The 25,678-nt window shown below is 43.4% G+C and overlaps 2 protein-coding genes across 7 annotated transcripts in view; both read left to right on the forward strand.

Annotated features, from left to right (window-relative positions):
* Window positions 1-18,996, forward strand: part of VPS39 (VPS39, HOPS complex subunit) — a 61,036-nt gene extending 42,040 nt beyond the window's left edge. For all 3 annotated transcript variants that reach the window (XM_027869932.1, XM_027869934.1, XM_027869935.1), the window contains 13 exons: window positions 31-174; window positions 1,467-1,608; window positions 1,747-1,833; window positions 2,156-2,229; window positions 5,933-6,031; window positions 7,063-7,180; window positions 7,669-7,797; window positions 12,087-12,189; window positions 12,481-12,526; window positions 13,951-14,100; window positions 14,297-14,431; window positions 14,720-14,811; window positions 16,479-18,996. In XM_027869932.1, coding sequence (XP_027725733.1) covers window positions 31-174; window positions 1,467-1,608; window positions 1,747-1,833; window positions 2,156-2,229; window positions 5,933-6,031; window positions 7,063-7,180; window positions 7,669-7,797; window positions 12,087-12,189; window positions 12,481-12,526; window positions 13,951-14,100; window positions 14,297-14,431; window positions 14,720-14,811; window positions 16,479-16,554 — 1,395 coding nt within the window. In that variant the 3' untranslated portion in view covers window positions 16,555-18,996. The remainder of the gene's footprint in view (window positions 1-30; window positions 175-1,466; window positions 1,609-1,746; window positions 1,834-2,155; window positions 2,230-5,932; window positions 6,032-7,062; window positions 7,181-7,668; window positions 7,798-12,086; window positions 12,190-12,480; window positions 12,527-13,950; window positions 14,101-14,296; window positions 14,432-14,719; window positions 14,812-16,478) is intronic.
* Window positions 18,997-22,386: 3,390 nt separating this feature from the next.
* Window positions 22,387-25,678, forward strand: part of PLA2G4F (phospholipase A2 group IVF) — a 28,872-nt gene continuing 25,580 nt past the window's right edge. Inside the window, exons 1-4 of one of the 4 annotated variants that reach the window (XM_027870099.1) lie at window positions 22,387-22,606; window positions 23,594-23,681; window positions 24,441-24,577; window positions 24,763-24,891. In XM_027870099.1, the coding sequence (XP_027725900.1) occupies window positions 22,496-22,606; window positions 23,594-23,681; window positions 24,441-24,577; window positions 24,763-24,891 (465 nt within the window). In that variant the 5' untranslated portion in view covers window positions 22,387-22,495. The remainder of the gene's footprint in view (window positions 22,607-23,593; window positions 23,682-24,440; window positions 24,578-24,762; window positions 24,892-25,678) is intronic. The other 3 variants (XM_027870098.1, XM_027870096.1, XM_027870097.1) reach the window with 3 other exon arrangements.

Consider the following 25,678-nt stretch of genomic DNA (forward strand, 5'->3'; position numbering starts at 1 on the left):
TTTTGTGTGCCTTATTCGTCACCTTTTCAGAAAAGAAACCAGCTGGTGAAGAAGCTCAATGACTCTGATCATCAGTCAAGCACCTCCCCCCTCATGGAAGGCACCCCCACGATCAAGTCCAAGAAGAAACTCCTGCAGATCATAGATACGACGCTGCTGAAGTGCTACCTCCAGGTGAGTGGCAGTGCCCCAGACTGGTAGGGAAGCCATCTGGCATCTGGTGCTAATGAGTCAAAATCATCCTGGGCAGAGAAGTGGAACAATTGTCCTAGTGTTTGTCATGCTTCTGATGACCCAGGCATTTGGTAGATACAACAAGCTTTCTATCTGAGGCCCTAAAGAAGCTCGTTTTTTTTCAGCTCTAGCAAAGCCTTAAGTAAGGAAGAGGGTAGCTCATGAAGACATTTTTTCCCCTAAAAGTTAAAACTAGAGGGGTTAGTAAATGAAGAAAAAAGCATTGATTAAGTGCTTACTGTTTGAAAAACACTCTCCTTTAGGGTGCCTTGCTGCCTCAGTAAGGCTGGCTTATGGCCCCATGGGGGGCAGCTGGTGGGAATGGTTGGCCCCTTCTCCATAGCGATCATCCCCTTGAATGATGGCTTTGAGAGCTAGGATGGAAATAGAGCTAGTGGTCTGGAGGATGTTGCTGTTCCTGGGGCTTTTAAGTTTACCTGCTTGGCAGCAGCGGTTGGTCAGTGGTTGGTATCATTGGTGGTAAGGATGGCTGGCACCTTGTAAGCAAAGGTTGCTCCCCTGGGGGATGGCAGTGGAAGCTGGGCTGGAAGGAGTGCTGTGGTCTGGCAGGCAGTGCTGTCCCAAGGGCTGTTGGACTCACCTGCCTGTCAACAGCAGTTGGTCAGTGGTTAGTGTTGGTTGTGGCAAGAATGGTGGGTCCAGGGGCAGCTAGGTGGCGCAGTGGACAGAGCACCGGCCCTGAAGTCAGGAGGACCTGAGTTCAAATTCGGCCTCAGACCAAACACTTGACATGTACTAGCTGTGTGACCCTGGGCAAGTCACTTAACTCCAACTGCATAAAAAAAAAGAATGGTGGGTCCATTCTCCCCTCAGTAATGGCTTTTGGGGCCAGGCCAGAAGCAAGACTGGTGGTCTGGGGGTGGGGGCCACTAGTATACTCAGGGCTCATGGGCTTAGAGTCCTGGGCTTTTATCTCCATTATGGTCAGAAGGGGGTTGGTAGCAGTGACTTGCCTGGCACATACCACCTCCTTTCCCTTCCTCATGGCATCTTGCTGCTTCAGCTGTGTGGGCTTGCTTGCCTTGATAAGACAACATTAGGCCTTTGCCCCTAAGGCTGATATCCTCTGGATCTTAAGCTGTGTCACAAGCTTTTTTCATTTGTGCAGTACTCCAGTACAGGCCCAATGCTGCATGGGCCTAGGGAACAGGGAGGGAGTGGGAAAGATCCTCAGGGAGAAAATCTGATTCTATGTTGCACTCCTTCTGTAGACCAACATGGCCCTGGTGGCTCCATTGCTGCGTCTGGAGAACAATCATTGCCACATTGAAGAAAGTGAGCACGTGTTGAAGAAGGCTCATAAGTACAGTGAGCTGATCATCCTTTACGAGAAGAAGGGGCTTCATGAGAAAGGTGATGCCAACAGATTCTCAGTATTTGTCTGCCAGGGCCTCTTGGGGACTGTAGGCTGGATGGTGTGGGTGCGATAAGTAGCCTACTCTCTGAGGAGTGGGACTGGCTCATAACAGCATTTTGGGCGTTTCTCACAAGCTCTGCAGGTACTGGTGGACCAGTCTAAGAAAGCTAATTCCCCCCTGAAAGGCCATGAGAGGACAGTGCAGTATCTTCAGCATCTGGGTAAGCATCCCCTTTGGGGCAGCAAGATTCAAGAGAGGAACAAGGGGTCATCTTGTTGAAAGGTACCTTATTTTAGTTGGTGTCTGACTCTTGGCAGTCTTGTTTCTCTCCTCTGGGAGCACTTGACTTGTGGCCTCTGGCAGGACAGTGCTGGTGTTTGCTCCCTTGTGGGACTTGCAGCTGGTACACAAGGTGTATGCAGGGAGCTGGTATTAGGGCCACTTTATCTTTTTTGCTTTCAGAACAAGGCACAACTAGCATTTTGGCACATCTGGGCTGTGATACCGCAACTTCTTATGAAACTTTCTGTTTCTTATTCTAGGCACAGAGAATTTGCATTTGGTGTTCTCCTACTCTATCTGGGTGCTGAGAGACTTCCCAGAAGATGGGCTGAAAGTAAGTATCCTTAATTCCATCCAATTTTATCTGGACTCTCTTGTCATGTCCTATTCCTATAACAGAACTGTCACCATCATCTATGCTTAATTACGTTTTGTATTTTGTAGGTGCTTGTATGTATGCACTTATATGTATACTGGCAAGAGAATGTAAGCTCCTTGAGGTCAGGGACTGTTTTTGTCCCTGCATCCACAGCACAAGGCACAGTGCTTGACATATAATCAGCACTTAGTAAATGCTTGTTGGTTAGTTGGTTGGTTGATTGACATGGGAGTCATAAAAGGGTCATGGTCTTCTGTTAAACATTGGGTGAGGGGAAAAGTTGTGACCCTCCTTCATAAAGCTTACTCATATTCCTTGGGGTTATCTCTGGCAGAAAGCTGTGTTCTTTGCTTGTTTGCTTTGTGGGAAGTCCTTGAACTATAAATTGAGAAAGATGGTTATCAGAAGTGTTTATTTTTTTTACTATTTAACTTAGGCTTTGCATGGATTAGGTTACAATTCTCAAATTATGCTTATTTTTTATAATTAATTTTTTGTAGTATTTTATTTTTTTCTAATTACATGTAAAGATAGTTTTCAACATTCACTTTTATAAGATTTTGAGTTTCCAATTTTTTTCTCCCTCCCTTCCCTCCCCTCTCCCAAAGGAGGCATGCAATCTGATATAGGCTGTACATGTTCAATCCTATTAGACTTATTTCCACATTAGTTATGTTGTGAAGAAAGAATCAGAACAAAAGGGAAAAACCATGAGAACTGTATTTCTCTCCTCCCCTGTTTATTCTATTCTCTCTCTCCTTTCACCTTGTCCCTCCTCAAAAGTGTTTTGCTTCTGACTACTCTCTCCCCCAATCTGCTCTCTTCTATCATTCCTCTCCCACCCTACCCCACCCCCTCTTCTCTTAATCCCCTTCCCCTCCTACTTTCCTGTAGGGTAAGATAGATTTCTATACCCAACTGTGTGTGTATGTTATTCCTTCTTTGAGCCAATTCTGATGAGAGTTAAGTTGACTCACTCCCCCTCACCTCTTCCCTCTTCCCCTCCACTGTAAGAACTTTTTCTTGCCTCTTTTATGTGAGGTTATTTACCCCATGCTACCTGTCCCTTTCTCTTTCTCCCAATACATTTTTCTCTCAATCCTTAATTTTATTTTTTAGATATCATCCCTTCACGGGGCACATCTGTGCCCTCTGTCTGTATATACTCCTTCTAACTACCCTAATACTCTGGTCTTTTCATCAAGAATGCTTGAAAGTCCTTTATCTCATTGAATGTCCGTTTTATTTCTCCTGAAGGATTATACTCAGTTTTGCTGGGTTGGTGATTCTTGGTTGTAATCCTAGCTCTTTTGCCCTCCAGAATATCATATTCCAAGCCCTCCGATCCTTTAATGTAGAAGCTGCTAAATCTTGTGTTATCCTGACTGTAGCTCCACCATACTTGAATTGTTTCTTTCTGATTGCTTGCGGTATTTTCTCCTTGACCTGGGAATTCTGGAATTTGGCTATAATATTCCTGGCAGTTTTCATTTTGAGATCTCTTTCAGGAGGTGATTGGTGGATTATTTCCTTTTCTATTTTACCCTCTGGTTCTAGAATCTCAGGGCAGTTTTCCTTGATAATTCTTGAAAGATGATGTATAGGCTTTTTTTTTTTAATCATGGCTTTTAGGTAGTCCAATAATTTTAAAATTATCTCTCCTGGATCTATTTTCTAGTCAGTTGTTTTTCCAGTGAGATATTTCACATTGTCTTCTATTCTTTCATTCTTTTATTGTTTCTTGATTTCTCATAAAGTCATTAGCTTCCATTTGCTCCATTCTAATTTTTAAGGAATTGTTTTCTTCAGTGGGCTTTTGGACCTCCTTTTCCATTTGGCCAGTTCTGCTTTGTAAGTCATTCTCTTCATTGGCTTTTTGGACCTCTTTTACCATTTAGCTTAGTCTGTTTTTTAAGTGTTATTTTCTTCACTATTTTTTTGTGTCTCCTTTATCAAGTTGTTGACTTGTTTTTCATGACTTTCTTGTATCACTTTCATTTCTCTTCCCAGTTTTTCCTCTACCTCTCTTAACTTGATTTTCAAAATCCTTTTTGAGCTCTTCCATGGCCTGAGATCAATTCATATTTTTCTTGGAGGCTTTGGATGTAGGAGCTTTGACTGTGTTATCTTCTTATGAGTGTGTTTTGATCTTTCTTGTCACCATAATAACTTTCTGTAGTCAGAGTTTTTTTTCATTGTTTGCTCATTTTGCCAGCTTATTACTTGACTTTTAACTGTTTGTTAAAGTAGGGCTCTGCTTCCAGAGTGGAGGGTGCACTGTCCCAAGGTTCAGGGATTTTGTGCAGCTGTTTTCAGAGATACTTCTATGGACCTGTAAGTTTTCAATTCTTCCAAGGTGGTATGATTTAAGAAGAGCTGTTTATTCTTCTCATGGTCTGTGATTGACCATAAGCACTTTTTTCTGTCCTGAAACTGTGAGGGGAGTCCCCACTCCTACCCCCTCCCCCATACTCTCCTCACTTCTGCCTGCAAGTTCTGCTATGCTAGTATTCCTCCTTGCCTTGGGACTGCCACCCAGGACCGTGACCTGGATCCAAGGATGGACAAAGCAACAGAATCCTGCCTCAGTGCTAGCAAAAAGACCCCTGTAATCTCCTTCTGACCAGTTGTTTGACCCCCAGTCTGTGGGCTGAGAGCTCCAGAAGCAGCCGCTGCTGCTGCCATTGCAGATTCAGTCATTCCTAAGGCCTGCTCTGTTTGCTGAGGCCAAGGTTGTGCTGGTGTGGCCTGTGCTGATGCCACCTGTGCTGGACTGTGCTCTACTCTCTCCCAGGTGCACCCAACCTTTCTTGCTGACCTTCTAAATTGTCTTTGGTGTCTGCGGGCTAAGAGGTCTGGAAACTGCTGCTGCCAGTAACTCAGTTCCCCTGAGGCCTGCTCCAGGTTTGCTGGGGCCAGGTCTGCGCTGGTGCAGCCTGAGCTGGACTGTGCTCTTCTCTCACCCTGGTGCAACAGACCTTTCCTGCTGACCTTCTAAGTTGTCTTAGGCTGGAAATTTGTTTCACTCCATCTTTTTGTGGATTCTCCTGCTCTCGAATTTGTTTAGAGTCATTTTTTAAAGGTATTTGGAGGAGTTTGGGGGAGAGCTCAGGTGAGTTCCTGCCTTTACTCCACCATCTTGGCTCTACCCCTCAAATTATGCTTATTAACTGGCCTGTATACATTGAAGCCTTTTACTGTACCCATCTGTGGAGTCAGTGAGCTGACTTGGATAATGGTGGAGTTAATTTTAAATTTCTATATTCCAGTGACAGATTATTCTTTCGGGACTCCATTTGGTATTGTGGTAGGTCATTGGGGGTTTAAGTCATTGTATAGAGCAGTTAAGGACAACAGCACACATGGTGTAGTGGAAAAAGATCATCAGGATTGATTGGGAGTCAAGATTTGGAGTTCAGTTCCTGGTTCTGTTATACCAACTGTGTGACATTGGGTAACTCTTTGGGTCTCAATTTTCTCTGTAAAAATGAGGGGGTTGAGGTTGATGACTTCTAAGCTGGCAGGTAGGCTCTCCTCCTACCTGCATCTAACATTCTGTGATTCCTTCACCTGCCTATGTGCTTGGCATCTTCCTGAGCTCTCAGGTTGGGGTGTCCAGCTGTGGTTCTGCTGATGGAAACATATTTTGTTCTGACAGATATTTACTGAAGATCTCCCTGAGGTGGAGGCTCTACCACGGGACCGTGTGCTGAACTTCTTAATAGAAAACTTTAAGGGCCTAGCTATTCCCTATTTGGTAAGATGCTGTTTTTTTCTAGTCCATTTAATAAAATTCACCACTAAGCCATCCTGGAGCATAGGTGTTCAGGTCATGGAGCATGTGAGATGGGCATCTGTGCCCTTTAAGAATGGGTAGACACCTTCTGATAGAGAAGTGATGGACTTAGAGTGAAGACTGAGGCATATTGTTTTTGGACATGGTCAGTGAGGGAATTTGTTTTGCTTAATGGTGCATGTTTATAATAGGGGCTTTGTTTTTCTTGCTTTATCAGTGGTTGGAGTGAATTGTTGGAAGGGTATGGGGGAGAGAAGGTAGATCTTTGTGAAAATAAAATTGAATTTAAAAAAAGAATGTGTAGAATTGTAAGATGAGAGGTTTACTTCAGTATCCTTTGAAAGAGACACTCTGGCAAACCATATTTGGTGCCCAGAGTAGATATTTTGGCACATCATACATTTTATGACACTTCATACATTTATGGCAAGCTGTGATTGGTGAAAGAGAAAGACTTAATGGAAATTCCAGTGCTACATTGGTCCAACTTGATAGATTTTAAATGTCTAAAAGAAAATACCTTGGACAGGGTGGGATTGTTGGGATTAACTAGGTGAATTCATGGGTTAAAATTTAAAAAGACTGGTAATCAGCCAATTCATTCCTGAAACTCAAAAGAATTAACAGTGAAAGTTATAAAGAACTGCTACATAGAGTTGTAGCTTGATTAAGCTTGACAAGGGGTAAGACTTTGCAGAGGTGTCTGAGTGAAATTATCTGTGTAAGGGCAGATAGGTGGCATAGCAGGTAGAGTGCCAGACTTGGAGTCAGGAAGATTCATCTTCTTGAGTTCAAATTTGGCCTCAGACACTTACTAGCTGTGTGACCCTGGGAAAGTCACTTAATCCTGTTTGTCTCAGTTTTCTCATCTGTAAAATGAGCTGGAGAAGGAAATGGCAAACCAGTATCTTTGCCAAGAAAACCCCCAATGAGGTCACGAAAAGTTGGACACAACTGAAATAGAAAATACAGGCCTAACCTGTTTTTCATAGGAACATATCATCCATACCTGGGAAGAGACGGGTTCTGAGTTCCACAACTGCCTTATCCAGCTGTACTGTGAGAAGGTCCAAGGCCTGATGAAGGAATACCTCAGCTCCTTCCCTACAGGTACAGATGACCTTAAAAACCTAGCTTTCTCATGGGCTTGGAGAGAGCATAGAACTTGTCAATATGGAGCATGGGGTAGTGGCACGTAACACAAAACCTTACACTTGAACTTTGTAAAAGCAAATCATTGTGTGGGAAGAAAACTTTTGGAGGAGGCAGTGCGCCTGAGTTAACTAGTGCTGGAAGTCAGAGTAGGAACTGCAAGGGGGCCTACATAAATTACTCCCTATCTCTGAGAGCCACCCCCAAGGAGAGGATGAAGTCCTAGAGCCAGCCTACAGATAAATGCAGTGTTGGGAAGAAACCAGTCTTGTTGCCAGGCCTTTCACCTGGTAAGCAAGACATGCTGCTGTCTTGTATTTCTGTGGTATGTACAGACTGCTGTTTAAGTAGTTCATTCTGAGTGTGATGTTGTTCTTTTTATTCCTCGGGATTATGACGTTACCTCTTGTGGACTTTCTCTTGCACTGAGCCTGGTTTTCCCATAGATAAAACTCCAGTCCCTGCTGGTGATGAAGAGGGCGAGCTGGGAGAATACCGGCGGAAGCTCCTCATGTTCCTGGAGATCTCTAACTGCTATGATCCAAGTCAGCTCATCTGTGACTTCCCTTTTGATGGTGAGTGTCTAACTGGAGGCCACAACCTACTGCAGTTTTCAGGAAGGCCTTAGGGTTTAGAGATCACTTTTATTTCTGTTGTTCTGTGTTGATCCTCATAACAACCCTTTGAGGAAGCTTTTCTTATGTAATCAGTATTGGTAACTAAGTATTTAAATAGTAATTAAGTAGTAGTATCATCCAGTTCATTTAGTCAGCAAATATGTATTGAAACCTATTTCCTTTAGCTACCATTCTACCATACCACCCTTCCTCTCTCTTCTTTCTAACATGAGCTCCCTTTTCTTTTCAGTTCTTTGCCTCAGATTCCCTTAACACTATCCTTTGTTCTCTCTCCCTTTGCCATAGGGTATTGGGAAAAAAAGAAAAAAGGGGTCCTTCTTGCCACGGCAAACCCTTTTAGAATACTTGTGCCCTTTGATCCTGTTCCCCCTGTCTGCTCTGGGAGTTTATCTCTCTGTGCCCTCTTTTTTTCTAATCTTCCATCCCTCTTTATCCACTGGCTCTTTCTCTGCTGCCTACAAATATGCCCAGATTACCACCCCCCATTCTTAAAAACAATGTGACTGTTCCTTCTCCTCGAACTGTAATTCTTTATCTCTCTTTCATTTCATGGTCAGATTTCTAGAAAAAGCCATTTACACCGATTACCTCCATTTCCTCACCTCATACTAACTTCTCAGATGCTAAACTGAAACTGTTCTCACCAAGGTTACCACCAGTCTCTTAATTACTAAATCCAATCTTCAGTCCTGATCCTTGACCTCTATGCAGCTTCAGACATGATCACTCCCTCTTCCCAGACATGGTCTTCGTTGCCTTTTGTGATACCGTTCTCCTCCGGTTCTCCTCTTACCTGTCTGAATACTGTCCTTTGCTGGGCCGTCTTTTATGTCCTGCATCACCAGCTGTTGGCAGGACACTGTGCTTCAGTTTCCAATAGGCATCTCAGACTCTGCTGGTCTAAAACATGCTCTTTCCTCCCCAGACCTCCCCTATTCATAATTTGCCTGAGGTTAGTATGAACACCACCATTATTCTCAGTCACTGAGGTTACAACCTTGGAGTCTTCACTCTCTGTCACCCCCAGTGTTCAGTCAGTTTCCAAGTTTTGTCAATTCTACCTCTACAAAATCTGCTGCATCCATCCCCATTTTTTTCCCCCTAATGCACATGGTCCTCACTCTTTTTCAGGCCATTCTCCCCTTTCACTTAGATTCATATAATGGCCTCCACACTGGACTTCCTGCTTCCCTTCTGTATTCCTCGAAACCCTGCTCCACATTGAGATCTCTAAAGGATAGATATTACCTTATCACTGCCCTGCTTAGTGGGCAGCTAGGTGGCACAGTGGAAAGAATGCTGGGTCTGGAGTCAGAAAAACCTGAGTTCGAATCCAGCCACAGACGCTTACTAGCTGTGTGACCCTGGGCAAATCATCTAACTCTGTTTGCCTCGGTTTGCTCATCTGTCAAGTGAGCTGGAGAAAGAAATGGCAAATCACTCTAGTTTCTTTTCCGAGAAAACCCCAAATGGGGTCATGATGAGTCAGACACGACTGAACAACCACCACTACCACCACCCTGCTCAGTAAGCTCCAAGGACTCTGTTACCTTCCAGGACAAAATACAAACTCCTTTGCTTTGCATCTAAAGCCCTTCACAGTTTGTCTCTACCCTGACTTTTTGAGCCAATGTCCTCCAGCTGTTCCTCACATACTCTCTGTTCCATTCATGGCTGCCCTACTTGCTGTTACCTGTATGTGACATTCTGCCTCCCACCTCCACATCTTTGACCAGTGAGAGAGGAGAATACTTTCCTTTCTCACCTCTGTTCCCTGGAATCATACTCTCACCTCCTTTCTAGGCTCATCTCAGGTGCCACCTCCTGCATGAGGCTTTTTCCATCTGTCCTATTGTTAATACCCTTCCCCACTCTGGGCCTCTCCCCGCCCCCAAATTACTTTGTTTTTATTTTGTACCTAAAATGTAAATGCCTCAAAGGCAGGGAACATTTTGTTTTGTCTTTGTACCCCCAATATTTGCCACATAGTAGTCTCTTAGTAAATGCTTGTTGAATTAAGTTGAAATGAAACTCACACCAGCTTGGTGAACAAAACATGCAGTCAGTCCATTTGTTTGGGTATCTGTGCTCTCATTTGTTCCCTATGGAGTAACCACATTGTGGCTAAGACTGTTCCCTTCTCTCTCTGGGTGTGTGCTCACACATTTATCACCAGCCAAGTTTAAACTTGTTTCATTGCATGTGTTTGTGGCCACGCTTATTCTTTTCTAATTCAATAGAACCATAAGCTCAGTGATTGACATGATTTCCTGGAAAAAATTGTGAATTGTCTTTATTAGGGTATAGGTTAGTCCTGTGATTGCCCATATTTTGAGTGTTTCTAGTTATTAACTCCTTGGGGAGAAATCTTTAATAGTAGAAATATTATCTCTTCTCTTATTCTAGTCCCATGCTCTGCCATTCCTCTTGCAGTTTAGTTCCTTTGAGCTAACTTGCAGTAGGGGTTAATTTTTTTTTATAACTTGTTTATTTTTAGTTTTCAGCATTCATTTCCATGAGCTTTTGAGTTTTAAATTTTCTCCTCCTCCCACTTATTCCACCCCCCCCAGTCTGATATAGGCTCTACATATACATTCATGTTAAGTGTATTTTCCCATTAGTCATGATGTAAAGAACAATTAAAACTAATGGGAGGAACCACAAGAAAGAAGAAACAAAACAAAACAGAAGAAAAAAAAGGAGCAAAGAGTATGCTTCGATCTGCATTCAAACTCCATAGTTCTTTCTCTGGATGTGGATAGCATTTTCCATTATGAGACTTTTGGAGATGTCTTAGATCCTTGCATTGCTGAGAAGAGCTAAGTCTATCAAAGTTAGTCATTGCACAATGTGGCTGTTACTGTGTACAGCGTTCTCCTGTTTCTGCTCACTTCACTCAGCATCAGTCCATACAAGTCTTTCCTGGTTTTTCTGAAGTCTGCCTGCTCATCATTTCTTATAGCACAATAGTATTCCTTTGCATTCATATGCCATAACTTGTTCAGCCTATTCTCCAATTGATGGGCATCCCTTCAATTTCTAATTCTTTGCCACTACAGAAAGAGCTTCTATAAATATTTTTGTACGTGTAGGTCCTTTTCTCATTTGTATGATCTCTTTGAGATACAGACCTAGAAGTGCTATTGCTGGGTCAGAGGGTATGCACATTTTTATAGCCCTGTGGGCATAGTTCCAAATTGCTCTCCAAAATGATTGGATCAGTTTACAACTCCACCAACAATGCATTAGTATTCTAATTTTCCCACATCTTCTCCAACATTTATCATTTTCCTGTTTTGTCATATTAGCCAATCTAATAGATGTGATGTGGTACCTCAGAGTTATTTTGATTTGCATTTCTCTAATCAATAGTGATTTAGACTATTTTTTCATATGACTATAGATAGCTTTAGTTTCTTCCTCTGAAAACTGCCTGTTCATATCCTTTGACCATTTATCAATTGGAGAATGACTTGTATTCTTATAAATTTGACTCAGTTCTTTATGTATTTTTGAGGTGAGGCCTTTATCAGAGACACTGGCTGTAAAAATTATTTTCTGTTTTTCTGCTTCCCTCCTAATCTTGGATGCACTGGCTTTATTTGTGCAAAAACTTTTCAATTTCATGTAATCAAAATTATCCATTTTGCATTTCATAATGTTCTCTGTCTCTTGTTTGGTCATACATTCTTCCCTTCTCCGAAGATCTGAAAGGTAAACCATTCCTTGCTCTTCTAGTTTGCATATAGTATCAGTCTTTATATCTAAATCATGTACCCATTTTGACTTTATCGTGGTATAGGGTATAAGATGTTGGTCTATGCCCAGTTTCTGCCATGTCTTTTTCTAGTTTTCCCAGCAGTTTTTGCTAAATCATGATTTTTTTAACCCAGAAGCTAGGGTCTTTGGATTTATTAAATAGTAGAATACTATAGTTATTGACTATTATGTCTTGCATATCTAACCTATTCCACTGATCCACCACTCCATTTCTTAGTACCAAGTAGTTTTAATGATTGCTGCTTTATAAGATTTAAGATCTTTATTTAAGATCTGGGTACAGATAGGCTACTTTCCTTTGCATTTCTTTTCATTAATTCCCTTGATATTCTGGACTTTTTGTTCTTCCAGATGAATTTTGTTATTTTTTCTAGCTCTATAAAATAATTTTTTGGTAGTTTGGTTGATATGGCATGGGGTTAAATTTTTTAAAAATTTTCTTGTAGGTCTTCTAGAGGAAAGAGCTCTCCTTTTGGGGCGAATGGGGAAACATGAACAAGCCCTCTTCATTTATGTCCACATTCTGAAGGATACAAAGATGGCTGAAGAGTAAGTGACTTCTCTGATCCTAATCCTACTTTCTGTGAATTTCTAGATTTGGGTGTATGTTATGGTTAGAATCAGAAGAGACCAAAAGGATACCTGGAAGCATTCTATCACAGGAACGCCAACTGCCTTCATCGACTACCCAGCAGAGTGAAAATTGTTTGCTGTGTTGGCTGTCAATTCTAATAAGATCTCTAATAGATCATAAAGCTGTTACATGAATGGAAATTACCTTAGTCCATTAAACTTTGTCTGGCCTTATCCCATTTCTGACTCACCATGTTTCACTTCCAGGTACTGCCATAAACACTATGACCGAAACAAAGATGGCAACAAAGATGTGAGTAGTAACCCCAATCCTAGCTGTGTTGTAATTATTTGATGTGGTCATATGTGTCTGACTGCTCACAACCTACCCCACCCTCTTCAAGGGGTTGTTGTAGGTTACTCTGATTGGAGTGAATTGCTAAGATACTGTGGGTCAGTGTGTTTGTGTGATTTTGATACCTGTGATTGATCAGTAAGTGGATCAAACATTATAACCAAGAATGGTTAAAAATGAGTCACTTGTCTGCCACCATTTTTCTTTATATCCCCAGCGATTAGCAGTGTTTGGTACATAGTAGGTGCTTAATAAATGTTTGTTGACTTGATTTATCCTACTTCCTGTGATGCTCTAGATTTAGGTATATGCTTTTTTTAAGAATCAGGATCATAGAGGCGGCTAAGTGGCACAGTGGATAGAGCACGGGCCCTGGATTCAGGAGGACCTGATTTCAAATCCGGCCTCAGACACGAAACACTTACTAGCTGTGTGACCCTGGGCACGTCACTTAACTGCCATTGCCCAACCAAAAAAAAACCAAAACCAACCAAAAAAGAATCAGGGTCCTAAAATTTTAGAGCTGAAGATAATCTTTAGAGATCATCTAATCTAATCCTTCTTCATTGTATTGGTGAAGAAAGGAGAGCCAAAGAGGTTAAATGGCATATGGCAAAGGTCATCCAGTTACTGGAGCAAAATAAGAGCCTGGGCCTCCTAACTCCTGGGCGGTTGCTCTTTTCAGCTTTTCATTTTGGTACAGTGATGTTCTACAATTCAGTTTTAGAATTGGTACCACTCCATTGTACTGAGTCGCCATTGAGGCCTGGCTGTCACCTATCAAGGCCTTGGCATAGACTGGGACCTCAGCTTTCAAACCACAGCATAAAGGAAAAACCTTTACTGAGTTACACTTAGTTTTTCCTCCTTTTTAAATTTTTATTGCCGACTTAATTTCATATACATTTTAAAAAACATTTGTATTTGAAGTTGTGAGTTCCAAATTCTATCTCTCCTTCCTCTCTCCCTTTCCTGAGGTGGTAAACGGTCAGATATAGGTTATACATGTGCAATTATGTAAAACTTTTCCGTATTAGTCATTTTGTCATGTACATTTTAAAGAGATAAAAATTAATGACTTTTAACACACTAGCTGTGTGACCCTTGGCAAGAAATCCCTTAAACTCTCTTGTGCCTTAGTTTCTTCATCTTTAAGGTTAGGCAGTTGGGTTCCATGACTTCTAAGGTCCCTCTCAACTTTAACTCTATGATCCTGTGATTCCCGTGTGCTAGATGACAGCTGCTGCCTCTCGACTTCCCTCAGTATAAAACTGAGCTCTTCACTATCCCTCCGTTTCAGCTGGTGTTTTGGGATTCTCTGAAGGTTACTAGTACTAAGTATCAATCGAGTGGTATATTTTGACTGGATTTATGTGAAACAGGTGTATCTGTCCCTGCTTCGGATGTATCTGTCCCCACCTAGTGTTCACTGCCTGGGGCCAATCAAGATGGAGCTGCTGGAGCCCCAAGCTAATCTCCAGGCTGCTCTGCAGGTTTTGGAATTACACCACAGCAAGCTGGACACCACCAAGGTCAGGATCACTCTCGCTCTCTCTGTCTCTGTCTCTCTCTCTCCCCCTCATCAGTTTACCTTCTTTGAATTGAGGGGAAGGAATGCATAGCATTAGGGCTGGATGGAGAAACAAGTTCATCTATTTGAAAAGGTTTCTGCATCCTTCACTCTTCTGCACGGCTCACCATCCCTCGTTTGTGTTCCTCTGCCTTCAGGCCATCAACCTTCTTCCTGCCAACACTCAGATTAATGAGATACGCATCTTTCTGGAAAAAGTCCTGGAGGAAAACGCTCAAAAGAAACGTTTTAATCAAGTCCTCAAAAACCTTCTTCAGGCGGAGTTCCTGAGGGTACGGAACACCAGAGCTCTTCTTCATTCTATGCCTGAGTCTGTGTCCTGATCTCTTTCTGTGAACTGACATCAGAGAGCCTTCAGCCTTGTGCTTTACACACAGGTCACATCCAGAGATGAGTTTGACCTTTAGTTCCCAGCTCTCTTAGTGAAAGAAATTGGTGAAAACCGAGGTGGGGAAAGGGAGGGAGCAGGGATGCCGTAAACGTACCTTTCTGCCTTCCTTTCTTGTGGGGATAGCTGCATGGGGTTCAAATGCAGTTGGGTTTTGGTCGTGTCTCTCCAGGTCCAAGAGGAGCGCATTTTCCACCAGCAAGTGAAGTGTATCATCACAGAGGAGAAGTTGTGCATGGTGTGTAAGAAGAAGATAGGGAACAGGTAAGCCTCCCAGACAGGCCTGGCCTGGCCTCTGCCTCTTCAGGTTCTCCTCTAACAAGCCGCAGCCTTGCTCCACACCCAGACCCAGGACTGGGTGGGTACCTGGGAGGCATTGTCTCAGGGAAGACAGCAAGCAGGAACGAGCATTGAAATGCTCCCATGCCCAGACTCTTGGTTCTGAAGTGACTTGATCAGGGATGAAGCGATACAGGGACTGGATTTTTAAAAATCTTCCTAGATTTTCTTATGTATTTCATCCCTCATCCAAAGTGAAGGCCGACTGAAACTGATTGTTTTTTTTTTAGACTTGGCCAGTGCAGGAATTTATTTTGCTTAACTATATATACGTGTTTGTAACAGGTTTTGTTTTTCTTGCTTTCTCAACTTGGGAGAATAGAGAGTGGAGGGAAGTGGGAAGGAGATGATGTGGACCTTAAAAGAAAAGAAAATGGAATTTAAAAAAAATGAACAGTTTGCTTCTTATGGAAATCTTGGAGGAGGGGACCAGTTTCAGGACCACTGATGTGTAGGGGTGGATCTCTGTTTTTCTTGAAAGGTGGGCAGAGTTGCCACTGATGCACCCTACTGCTTTTAAGCCATTTGAAATTCACCTTTGTGTTAGTTCTGGCCTTAACAGATGGAGTAAATGCGTGTACTATTTTCAAGCTCATTTATTGAAAAGACAGATTTATAATTTTGAATTCTGACTTTTGAAATAAGCTTATACTAAGCAATCCAAAGAGATTAAACACCTAGCTGGTGACTGACTTGGCTGCTTTTTTGAGATTTTAGAGATTTAACACAATTATAGCGTCATATCTGGGACATTGAGTCTTGGGTGGTGAAAACCGTAGCCTATCAGAAACAACTGAAGGAATTCAGGGGTTATTTAGCTTGGAGATGCAGTGACTTAAGGGAGGATGTAGTGGAGAAGGGATTAGACTGGTTCCCCTTAGCCCTGCAGGACAAAACCAGGACTAGGGGTAGAAGTGCCAGAAACACAGATTTCAACTCAGTATAAAGAAAAACTCTGCAGTGGTCCTGCCCACAAATGGAATGAGCTATCTCAGCAGAGAGTGAGCCTGCCATTCCTGCAGGTCTTCAGTATAGATGACTCTGCAAAGCAAATATTGTGTGGCTTTCTTTGTGTGGGAGTGGGGCTGGAAGACCAGGAGCTCTTCAGGTCTGATTTCTCAGAAAGATCTGCCTTCAGATACTTTGTCAGGACAATCCTGCATGCTAAACCAGCCTTGATATGTGTGCCTTCGTGTTCCCCCTGCCTGCTTTTGGCGTTTGCATGCTTAAACACATGTTGGTTAACAGGAGATAGTGCACAGTAGATACAGTATGTTTGATATCATGGAGAACTCTGAGGAATCCAGGATTCTCTTGTACTTCCAGCCTTGGAAGAGATCACTAAATTCTTTCTGGGTCTATACCTGCCAGGCTGAAGTGGATAGACACAGTTTCTGCTTCTGTTTTGGTCAGAGACAGATGAATGGCGGCTCTGTTAGTCTAAGTAGTTCAGGAGACAGCTTTATTTTCATAGGCTGATCAGGGCTGCCTCTGTGCTGGTTTTAAGGCAGGAAGCTTTTCCTAGTAAAGGAGGGTGCTTCCTTTCTGGGGACCAGCCTCAGTCTCATCCCATTCTTCTTCCCCCCCCGCAGCGCATTTGCCAGATATCCCAATGGAGTGGTTGTGCACTACTTCTGTTCCAAAGAGGTCAACCCGACTGATACCTGAACTGGAGCTGTGCTCTGAGGTCAGCAGACTACAATTCCTGCCTTTCCCAGAAGGACAGAAGGAGTGAAAGCTCCTTAGGAAACAAGATTGCCTCCAGGAGGAGTCTTCATTTGGACACTACTCGGTACCTTACAGCCTGGAGCATCTCTGGACTAACTCTACTCCCAACCCCGACAACAACAATGTTGGCTTTTTAAGAGGAAAAAAATGACTTGTACGGTTAAGTTGCTGGCAACTTCACAAAATCTCTTTGATACTTAGGATGTGAAGTAGATGCATCCTCCAGTGTTTGCATTATTATGCACTAAGAAAACTTGTTTTGAGCATTTGTAACTGAAGGGGAATTTTTCCATTAAGAACCTTTTTTATAAAGGTAAATACATGTCTTCAAGGACTTGGAGGCCAGACTAACTGGAGAGTCCAGTGAAAAGAGAAAATTCTAGGAGCTGTGCCATCTGTGTAGACAGAGCAGCTAGCTTTCTATTTAAGGATGTTTGTTTTTTTCCCTGTCTGGTTTTGGTGCTAGACACTCCCAAGACATTTTCCTCTCTACTCCCTCCCTTTTATCTTTGTCTCACTTTCATTTGGTTACTTTTTCCTTCTCACTTTTTCCCCACAATTCCTGAGGTCAGAAATGACTAGTATTTGGCACTGTTATGTTTGACATGCAAGGGGTTAATTCTCCAGAATTTTTGTATCACCTCTGCAGGTGTTAAGGGGGTCTTAGGTGGGAGATGTAAATATGTCCTATTTGTACTGCACAATCAATCACTCCTTCCTTCATGAACGGGAAACCAGGAGGGCATTACCTTTCTAGGAAAGGCATCCTACATCCACCGTCTGTCCAAGTGGAGAGTGTGGGTCCAAGTTATGACATCATAACAAGTTATGCCAAGTTATGATGTCATAAAGACTGGACCGGCTTCTGAGTGCTTGGTGTGAGATCATATTCACACACCCCTGCAGTGTTGGCTACTCCCAGGCTCATTCACCAGTAGCAAAGTTAAGTTAGTTTAATATTTGTTCATGATGCTATGCCTTGTTTCAGGTACCTCCTCGCTCTGCTACTGGCTAGTTCCTGCTTGCATGCCATGAAGAATAAGCCTGATTATTAGTCTGCTGGTGTTTTGAGGGAGCTGGTGGATTGGGTTGCAGTATTGTAGGTGGCTGGGTCTTTGAGAAGTTTGGAGAAAAGATGCAGTTAAGAGCTCAAGTATATTTGTGATCATATTCAGGGAGGATGGGAGAAAAAGGCAGTAGCGCAAATGGGCTTTTAAAGTACATCCTTCACCCCACCCCCAGCCCCAACCCCTGTATTGTTTCCCCCAAGGTCCTTTAAAGCACTGGTTAGGTTGTATTCTTGCCACCCACAGGATTACTTGTGGTTTCATGGAGTACAATTTGCAGCATCTCTCATTTTAAAAAGGATTAGGACCTACTATCTCTGCACCCTCAATAGACAGGCCGAGGACATGAAGGACAAAGAATCCTGCATCCTGACATTAATGGGGATTCTGTACACTTGACCACTTCAGTTTTGTTGCCCTGGTACCTTTAGTGGGTGGTTGGAAGCAGGGCTGAGTGATGGAGCAGTGGATCCCTTTCTCCTCATTCGAGGAAGCAGTCATAGTGGCCAACTCTGTTTCCCTTATGATATAATGAATTTTCACTGTGGCGTTTTGGCATCTCTTTCCCTGTGCTGTCAGCATTGCCTTCAGGCTTGTGGGGGTCTATAGACTCTGCTGCTAAGGGAGACTAGTTATGAACTGAAGGAGTCCTAGTCCTCCACGTGGACCTGTGTGTACTATCTGAAGATATATTGTTAGCTCCCAGCTCAGCTGTAACATTTTGGCTAATTATTGACAGCGGTGATGGAGACAACTGGGAATAGGTCAGTGAGAATGAGGCGTCTTTCGGGAGAGCTGTGAAGCAAGTAAGCAGGAAGAGACAGGGCCAGTTACCAGTTTGTCCATATGTGCATAGCAGCAAAGGAGAGACTGGGACCGAGCTGCTGAGAAGGTAGCTTGGAGGTGGGTAACAGGCCTCTCCTCAGCTTTCCTGCTGAAGCCCTCCTAAAGCACATGCTGCACTGGCCTAACACCTTCTGTCTCTGGTTTCATTTACTGTGAGCCAGATTTGTTCAAAGCAATAGAATAAAGATTATGTGTGGTCTTACATGTAGCAAGCTGCCGCTTTGTCAATTCCATCCCTCTTACTTTAGCCATCTTTGGGCCATACTCCTACCTAGCACCTACTTTTGGCAGAAGTCTACCCAACATGAGGTTTGACCTGCTGTATTTATCTTAGTTGTGTGTGAAATTGTCACAGCTACTAAGTGAGGTGTGGGAAAGGCAGTGGGGGAATCATAGCTTTATGGGGTGAGCTGGTGACAACGATCTCTTGTTCCCTTCAATAATGATAATAAAATTTAACGAACCTTTCTATCTCTGGTTTGTTTGTTTTTTTTCCTTTGTGGAGTTTGGTTAAAAAACAAAAAGCAAATGATGTTTGATGCTCACATGTTTCTTGGAGCTAAGAGGAAAGTCGGGATCACTGGCAGGGTAAAGTGGACAACGCCAGGTTTATGTATTTGAGCTGTTGTGGCTTATCCAACTTTAGTTCTTTCCTCCATGTTATGAAATCATAGGATTCAAAACTGGAAGGAACCTTAGAGCTCATCTGGCCCAATCCTTTCATCTCCTGTGGTAGGATCTGGCACCTCTCCCCCAGTCTATCCTGTCTCGGAGGGATTTGGGGCTAGGGCTAAAAGTGAAGGGAAGGCTTCTGGAATGTTTCATAGAGGTGTGTTTTCTCTAGGTCTTGAGTTATCCCACATCGCTCACTTCTACTGTTGACTTCGAAAGTGATCTGTCCCTTCTGCCGCCTCCTCCTCCTCCTCCTCTTGTGCCCTGGAAGGCATTCCTTCTATAAAAATAAGGGGTAGGGGAGAGGAAGGGGAGGGTGACAGGAAGACAGTTGGAAGGAAATAAATGGTTTTGGTACTAATGTGATTATCGCAGGGTGCAAATAACTTCAGAAATTCCAGAGTTATTGTTTATATTACAACATTATCTCTTTGGCTTTTTTTCACATTGCTATTTCTTCAGTATCAATAAATCAGTAAACTTTTTAGAGTACCTATGTCCTGGCACTGTGCTTAGCTCCAGGGATACAAAAAGGCAAAAGACAGTCTCTGCTGCCAAGGAGCTTGCAATCTAATGGGTGAGACAACATGTAACATGTACGGGATATATAGAAAGTAATGAACAGAGAAGGAACTGGAATTTAGATGGGCTGGAGAAGGTTTCCTGTAGCAGGTGAGATTTTAGTTGGGACTTAAGGGAAGCCAGGGAGATCAGTAGTTGGAGCAGAGGAGGGAGAGCATTCCAGGCATGGGGGAGAGCCAGAGACAATGCTGAGAGATGAAGTGTCTTGTTCATGGAATGGCAAGGAGGCCAGTGTCACTGGATTGAAGAGTGTGTTTTGGGCAGTAAGGTGTAAGAGGACTGGAAAGGTAGGAGAGGGCTATGTTATAAATGACTTTGAATGCCAAGCAAAGCATTTTATACTTTCTTCTGGAGGCAATAGGGAGCCACTGGAGTTTATTGAGTAGCGGAGTGACATGATCAGATCTGCATTTTAGGAAAATCACTTTGGTGGCTGAATGGAGGATGTATAGGTGTGGGGAGAGACTTGAGGCAGACTGACCCCCTAACCAGCAGGCTGTTGGAGTAATTCAGGCGTGTGGTGATAAGGGCCTTCACTAGAGGAGTGGTGGTACCAAGAGGAGAGAAGGGAACAAATTCAAGAGATGTTGCAAAAGTAAAATCACCAGGCCTTGGTAACAGCTTAGATGTAGGGGTTGAGAGACAGTGAGGATCCAGGATGACTCCTAGGTAGTGGGCCTGAGGGACTGGGAGGATGGTGTTGCTTTCTACAGTAATAGGGAAGATAGGAGGAGGAGAGCGTTTAGAAGGAAAGATAAAGAGTATTGCTTTGGATACATTGAGTTTAAGATGTCTACTGCACATCCAGTTTGAGATGAAAGGCAGCTTGAGATTAGAGATTGGAGGTCGGCAGAGAGGTTGGGGCAGAATAGGTAGATTTGAGAGTAGAAAATGGTAATTAAATCCATGGGAGCTGATGAGATCACCAAGTGATGTAGTATGGAGGGAGAAGAGGGCTTGGGAGAAAACTGAGGGCCACTTACAATCAGAGGGTGTGGTCTGGAAAAGTATTCAGCAGAGGAGACAGAGATGGAGAAGGAATGGTCACATAGGTAGGAAAGGAACCAGGAGAGAGTGTTTGTCCCAAAAACCTGGAGAGAAGAGAGTATCAAGAAGGAGAGAGGGATCAGGGGTGTCAAAGGCTGTAGAGAGGTGAAGGAGAATGAGAATTGAGAAAAAAGGCCATTGGATTTGGCACCTCAGAGATTGTTAGTAACTTTGGAGAGAGGTCGGAAGCCGGATTGTAAGGGATTAATGGAGTAAGAGGAGAGAAAATGGAGGCACCTTTGTGTAGATGGCCTCTTCTAGGAGTCTGTTAGCTACAAAGGACATAAGAGATATAGGATGTTGGGAGGATAGCAGGATCAAGTGAGGGGTTTTACAGGATGGGGGAGCCATGGACTTGTTTGTAAACTGAAGGGAAGGAGCCTCAAGCCCTCTTGGAAGAAGGATTCTTGAATTTCTTTCCCCTTTACCTTTCATTCTCTGGAGCAGCTAAAAGTGAAGGACCCAGAAATTCTCCTTCGCTCTTCTTTTTGGCCACCTTTTCCTCTGGGGGTCAGCCACATATCGTGCTCCCCATCTCTCTTGTCACTTCGTCCAAGATCATCATAATGGTCATTGTGAGGTGTTGGCATGTGATTGGTTGGTTGCTGATGAACAGTCTCCTCTGGGACAGGTCATTCATCCTCTAGTCTACGATAAGCCACTAGAGTGGTTCACCATGAGTGGAGAAGAAGGCAAATTGTATCTCTCTTTTACCGTTTTCTCTCAGAATGGCATTCAGCAGACTGTCTGGGCTGATCTGAAATGGACAAATAAGGCCAGCGCCATGAGCGAAGGCATGGCACAGTTGTAGTGGAGCTGAATGTAGCCACGTTCCCAAGTCCAAGATCAGACCTTCTTAGTGGCTCTGTCTCCTGTCACTGGACGACAGCCTCACCAGGGGAATTAGTTTCTAGGATTGTGATTTCTGCAGGGTTCTGCAAACTGCCATATGGGAGCTATGGTAGTATGGTAAGCCACCTTAAGGTGGCAGAGGCTCCAGATTTGAGCTGGTGCCCCAGCTTCAGAAGAAAAGACAACTTTCTCCATTGGTACACATACAACCACTTGAGCTTCCAGTCTCGATTACTTATTTTTTACTCTGAATAATTTTACTTTTAGATATTGCTTGCCCAGACTCCTCCTTGGAGATGAGGGTTGGGAAGGGAATGACCTGATGTTTGCAGGAGATAAATGACTCTGGTAACTCTGCCTCTAGGTCAATGGTGATGGTGGTTGCCTGAGGTCCTCCTGTTACAGCTGGAGGGCTGATGGCCTCAGGACAGACAGACCTAATTTCTTCTATTGCCCTTCTTCCTGTCTTTGCTTAAGAGAGAGGATTCTCCTGAGGGGTCAGGTTGTTCTCTGGCCAGATTGGCTACTGTGTCTCTTCTCTGTAAAGAGTACGTTTGGCACCTAGTAAATTGGATGAACCATATTCAGGGGAGGTTGGCTGAGCAGAGACCACAGGGCCTGATTACACTATCTCTATCTCTGTAGCCTTAGCCAAGATGCCTGGGCCCTACCCTATTTCACCTGGTGGTGTTGCCGGTCAGGCAAGTTAAATGTTAACTAGAGGAAAGGCTGAATGAGTGACTGACTGCCTGCCCTCACAACTGAGCACACCATCCAAGCAGCACCAGCTGTTGAAAACTGGTTGCCACTGAGCTATGTTGTGGACTAGTTTGCCTAGGCAGCTTGTAGGCAAGGTGCTTCCAGTCCTGGGCACAGTGCTGTTCCAGAAGAGAGAAAAAAGAGGATTTCAGCTAAGACACTGGCAGGTAATAAAACTGGCAAAAATTTTTCCTTAGGAAATGGGGAATATGGAAGTTGGAGGTGGGTGGGCAGGGCCTTTGGTTTCAAAGGAGAAAGAGTCCCAGCTTTGGAATCCAGGGAACCCAAGTGAACAAATCCAACCCTGCAAAGGGTTGTTACATTTAGCAGTGTTCTGATCTTATCCTGGTCCCTGGGAATTTGGTAGGATTATTCTTTGGTGAGATTGAATGGAGAAGAGGGTTGGGAAATGCTTATCTATTCTCAAAGGGGAACAACATTATTGTGGAATGAATGTGGAGTAACGTGCTTTTTGTTTTAGTTATTGTTTTTGTTTTTTTGTTTTTTTTAAATCATGGATGTTGTACCTGATTACAATGTCTGCTGAGGAAAGAAGGGTAGAGGTATCTCTAGAACTCTACCCTTTCACTCCTTTCCAAAAGGCACATTGTCATTAGAACTCCCTTCTCCTATCCCTAGCCCCTTCCTGCTGCGTCCCCACTCCCTTGGTCTTTTGATGGAAAAGTTTCACTCCCTGGCAGCAACTTAACATTCCCCACCTTCTCTTTCCCCTTTCCCCTCCCCACCCAGGAGTTTAGAACTGCAGGCTCCTCCCAAACCAGTCAGACCAGTTCAAGCCCTGTGAACCACTGTAACCTCAAAATTTCTAAAACCTTGTATGGGAGGCTGAGACATGTGACCTCTGCTTTGGAGCTGGTGGGCTGGTGGACCTTGCTTCATTTGCATATAACCAGTTTATGCAAATTGACTCCATAACTGCTTTTGGTGCTGCCCAGCCTGGGACAATTCTAGCCAAGTGGGAATCAGGAGTTTGTGGAGTCATCTGTGATCCTTGGACCTCCCTCCCCTTAACATTCGTGATCCAGAACTTTGCTGCCTTTGTAGTCAGACTGGGCTGCTGCTTTTTTGGGGGTGGGATGGTGTAGAGGAAGGTTTTTTGGGCCTTCAGACTCCCTGGGATTGAGTCCAAGAAGCTTCTGTTTTTGCAGCGTGAGATCTATCCGCATCACGACCTTCAGGTGAAAGTGGTGAGAGCCAGAAATGTCAAGGGCGCGGACCTGTGTGAGTCTTCTACTAATCTCTCCTTTCAGTTTCCTTTTGAATGAGTGAATGAACAAATAAATGGATGGAAAAGGCACTCATTAAGTGTTAACTATTTGCCAGTAGCTGTGCTAAATGCTGGGAATACAAATAGAAAAATTGAGTCAGTCCTGCTTTCAAGAAAGTCAAACTCTTCATTGGGAGAGATAACACAGAAAAGAAAGTTCAGCTTTCAGGGTAGATGAAAAGGGGGCAGCGATGGAGCAGATGGTAAGGTCCTTAGGTCAAGTCAGTAAGTGGTCAGAAGAAAGTGCCTGGGGCCTGAAGGATTTAGAGACAAGACAGATAGATGGTAAAGTCTAGTGGTCCTTCATCTCACTGGAAGGAATAAAATTGTGACTTCCCCATCTCATCTCAGCAGGTTCTAGCAGTTAAGTAGTCCTGATGAGTTCTGAGTATAGTAATATATTAAATATATATGATATATATGTACACATATAATATATACATTTTATCTCATTTGCTCCTCACAACAACTCTGTGAAATAGGTGCTATTATTACCCTATTTTACAGATGAAGAAACTGAGGCAAAGAGAGGTTAAATAAATCATTTACAGAGTTACACAGGTAGCTATCTGAGGCCAGATCTGAACTCAGGTCTTCCTAACTCCAAGTGCAGCACTCTATTCACTATCCAGATGACTTCTTCAGGGACAGAGGCCACATACCTATAGGAAGTAGGACAATGATTACTCTCACCCACTACCCCTCTCTTCCAGTGTCTGAGGCAGACTGCTTTGTGGAAGTACGACTCCCTACGTCCTCGCCATTCACTTCTCGGACAAAGGTGGTTCCCAATTGCAGCCATCCAGAGTGGAATAAAACCTTCCACTTCCAGATCCATGATGCTGTGAAGGTGAGGAGTTAGTTAAGTCGAGCAGTGAAAGGGAGAGGAGAACTGAGGGCTCTGTGATTTTGTTTCAATGGCCCAGTGGTTCAGGAGCTGGTTCCAGGCTATTCCTGAAATCCCCTACCCCATCCCACTCCACTCCTGTTTCATTTTATATGACCAGCTCCCATGTGCTGCCCCTCCTGTTTCAGAATGTACTGGAGCTCACCCTCCTTGATGAAGATGTTCTTCAAAATGACCTACTGGCCTCTGTTATGTTTGATCTTGGGGGCTTGGAGCCTGGCCATTCCCACAGTCACACCTTTCTGTTCAACCCAAAGGTGAGTCGACTCCACCTGACTTTCAGATCAATAGCAAGCATTTGTTTTTCTAAGGGGCTCTTTTTAAAATTTAATATTTTATCTTTCCCCCCAATTACACATAAAAACGTTTTTAAACATTCATTTCTTAAAACATTGAATTCCAAATTGTCCTCTTCCCTCCCTTTGCCCCTCATTGAGAAGGCAAAAAAATTTCACATAGGTTATTCATGTTCAGTCATGCAAAACATATTTCCGTATTACACATGAATAACAAGCATTTATTAAACTCCTACTATGGGTAAGGTGTCAGGGATAGAAAGACACAATTCCTTCCCTCAAGGAGCTTACATTCTACTGAGATATATACAACAAAAATTGAGATAGCAGAGGGCACTAATAGTTTGCAGGAGGCATCACGGAGGACATCACTAGTGCCTGAACAAAATCTTGAAGGAAAACAAGATTGTGAGGAGCAACGGTGAGGAAAGAATCCATTTTGGATTTGGGAGATGGCATGATTGTAAATGTTGAGTTCAGAGAGCAGATAGTATTCCAGCTTAACAAAAACATAGGGCTCGAGGCAGCTAGGTGGTGCAGTGCATAGAGCACTGGGCCTGGAGTCAGGAGGACCTGAGTTCAAATGCAGCCTCAGACCAGACACTTGACACTTACTACCTGTGTGACCCTGGGGCAAGTCACTTAACCCCAATTGCCTCACCAAAAAAAAACCAAAAAAACCCCAAACCAAACCCAACCCAAAACAAAACAAAACAAAAAAAGAACATAGGGCTTATGAAAGGGAATT

The sequence above is a fragment of the Vombatus ursinus genome, unplaced genomic scaffold (assembly GCF_900497805.2).
Source record: "Vombatus ursinus unplaced genomic scaffold, bare-nosed wombat genome assembly UNPS02014794.1, whole genome shotgun sequence".
Taxonomy (NCBI): Eukaryota; Metazoa; Chordata; class Mammalia; order Diprotodontia; family Vombatidae; genus Vombatus; species Vombatus ursinus.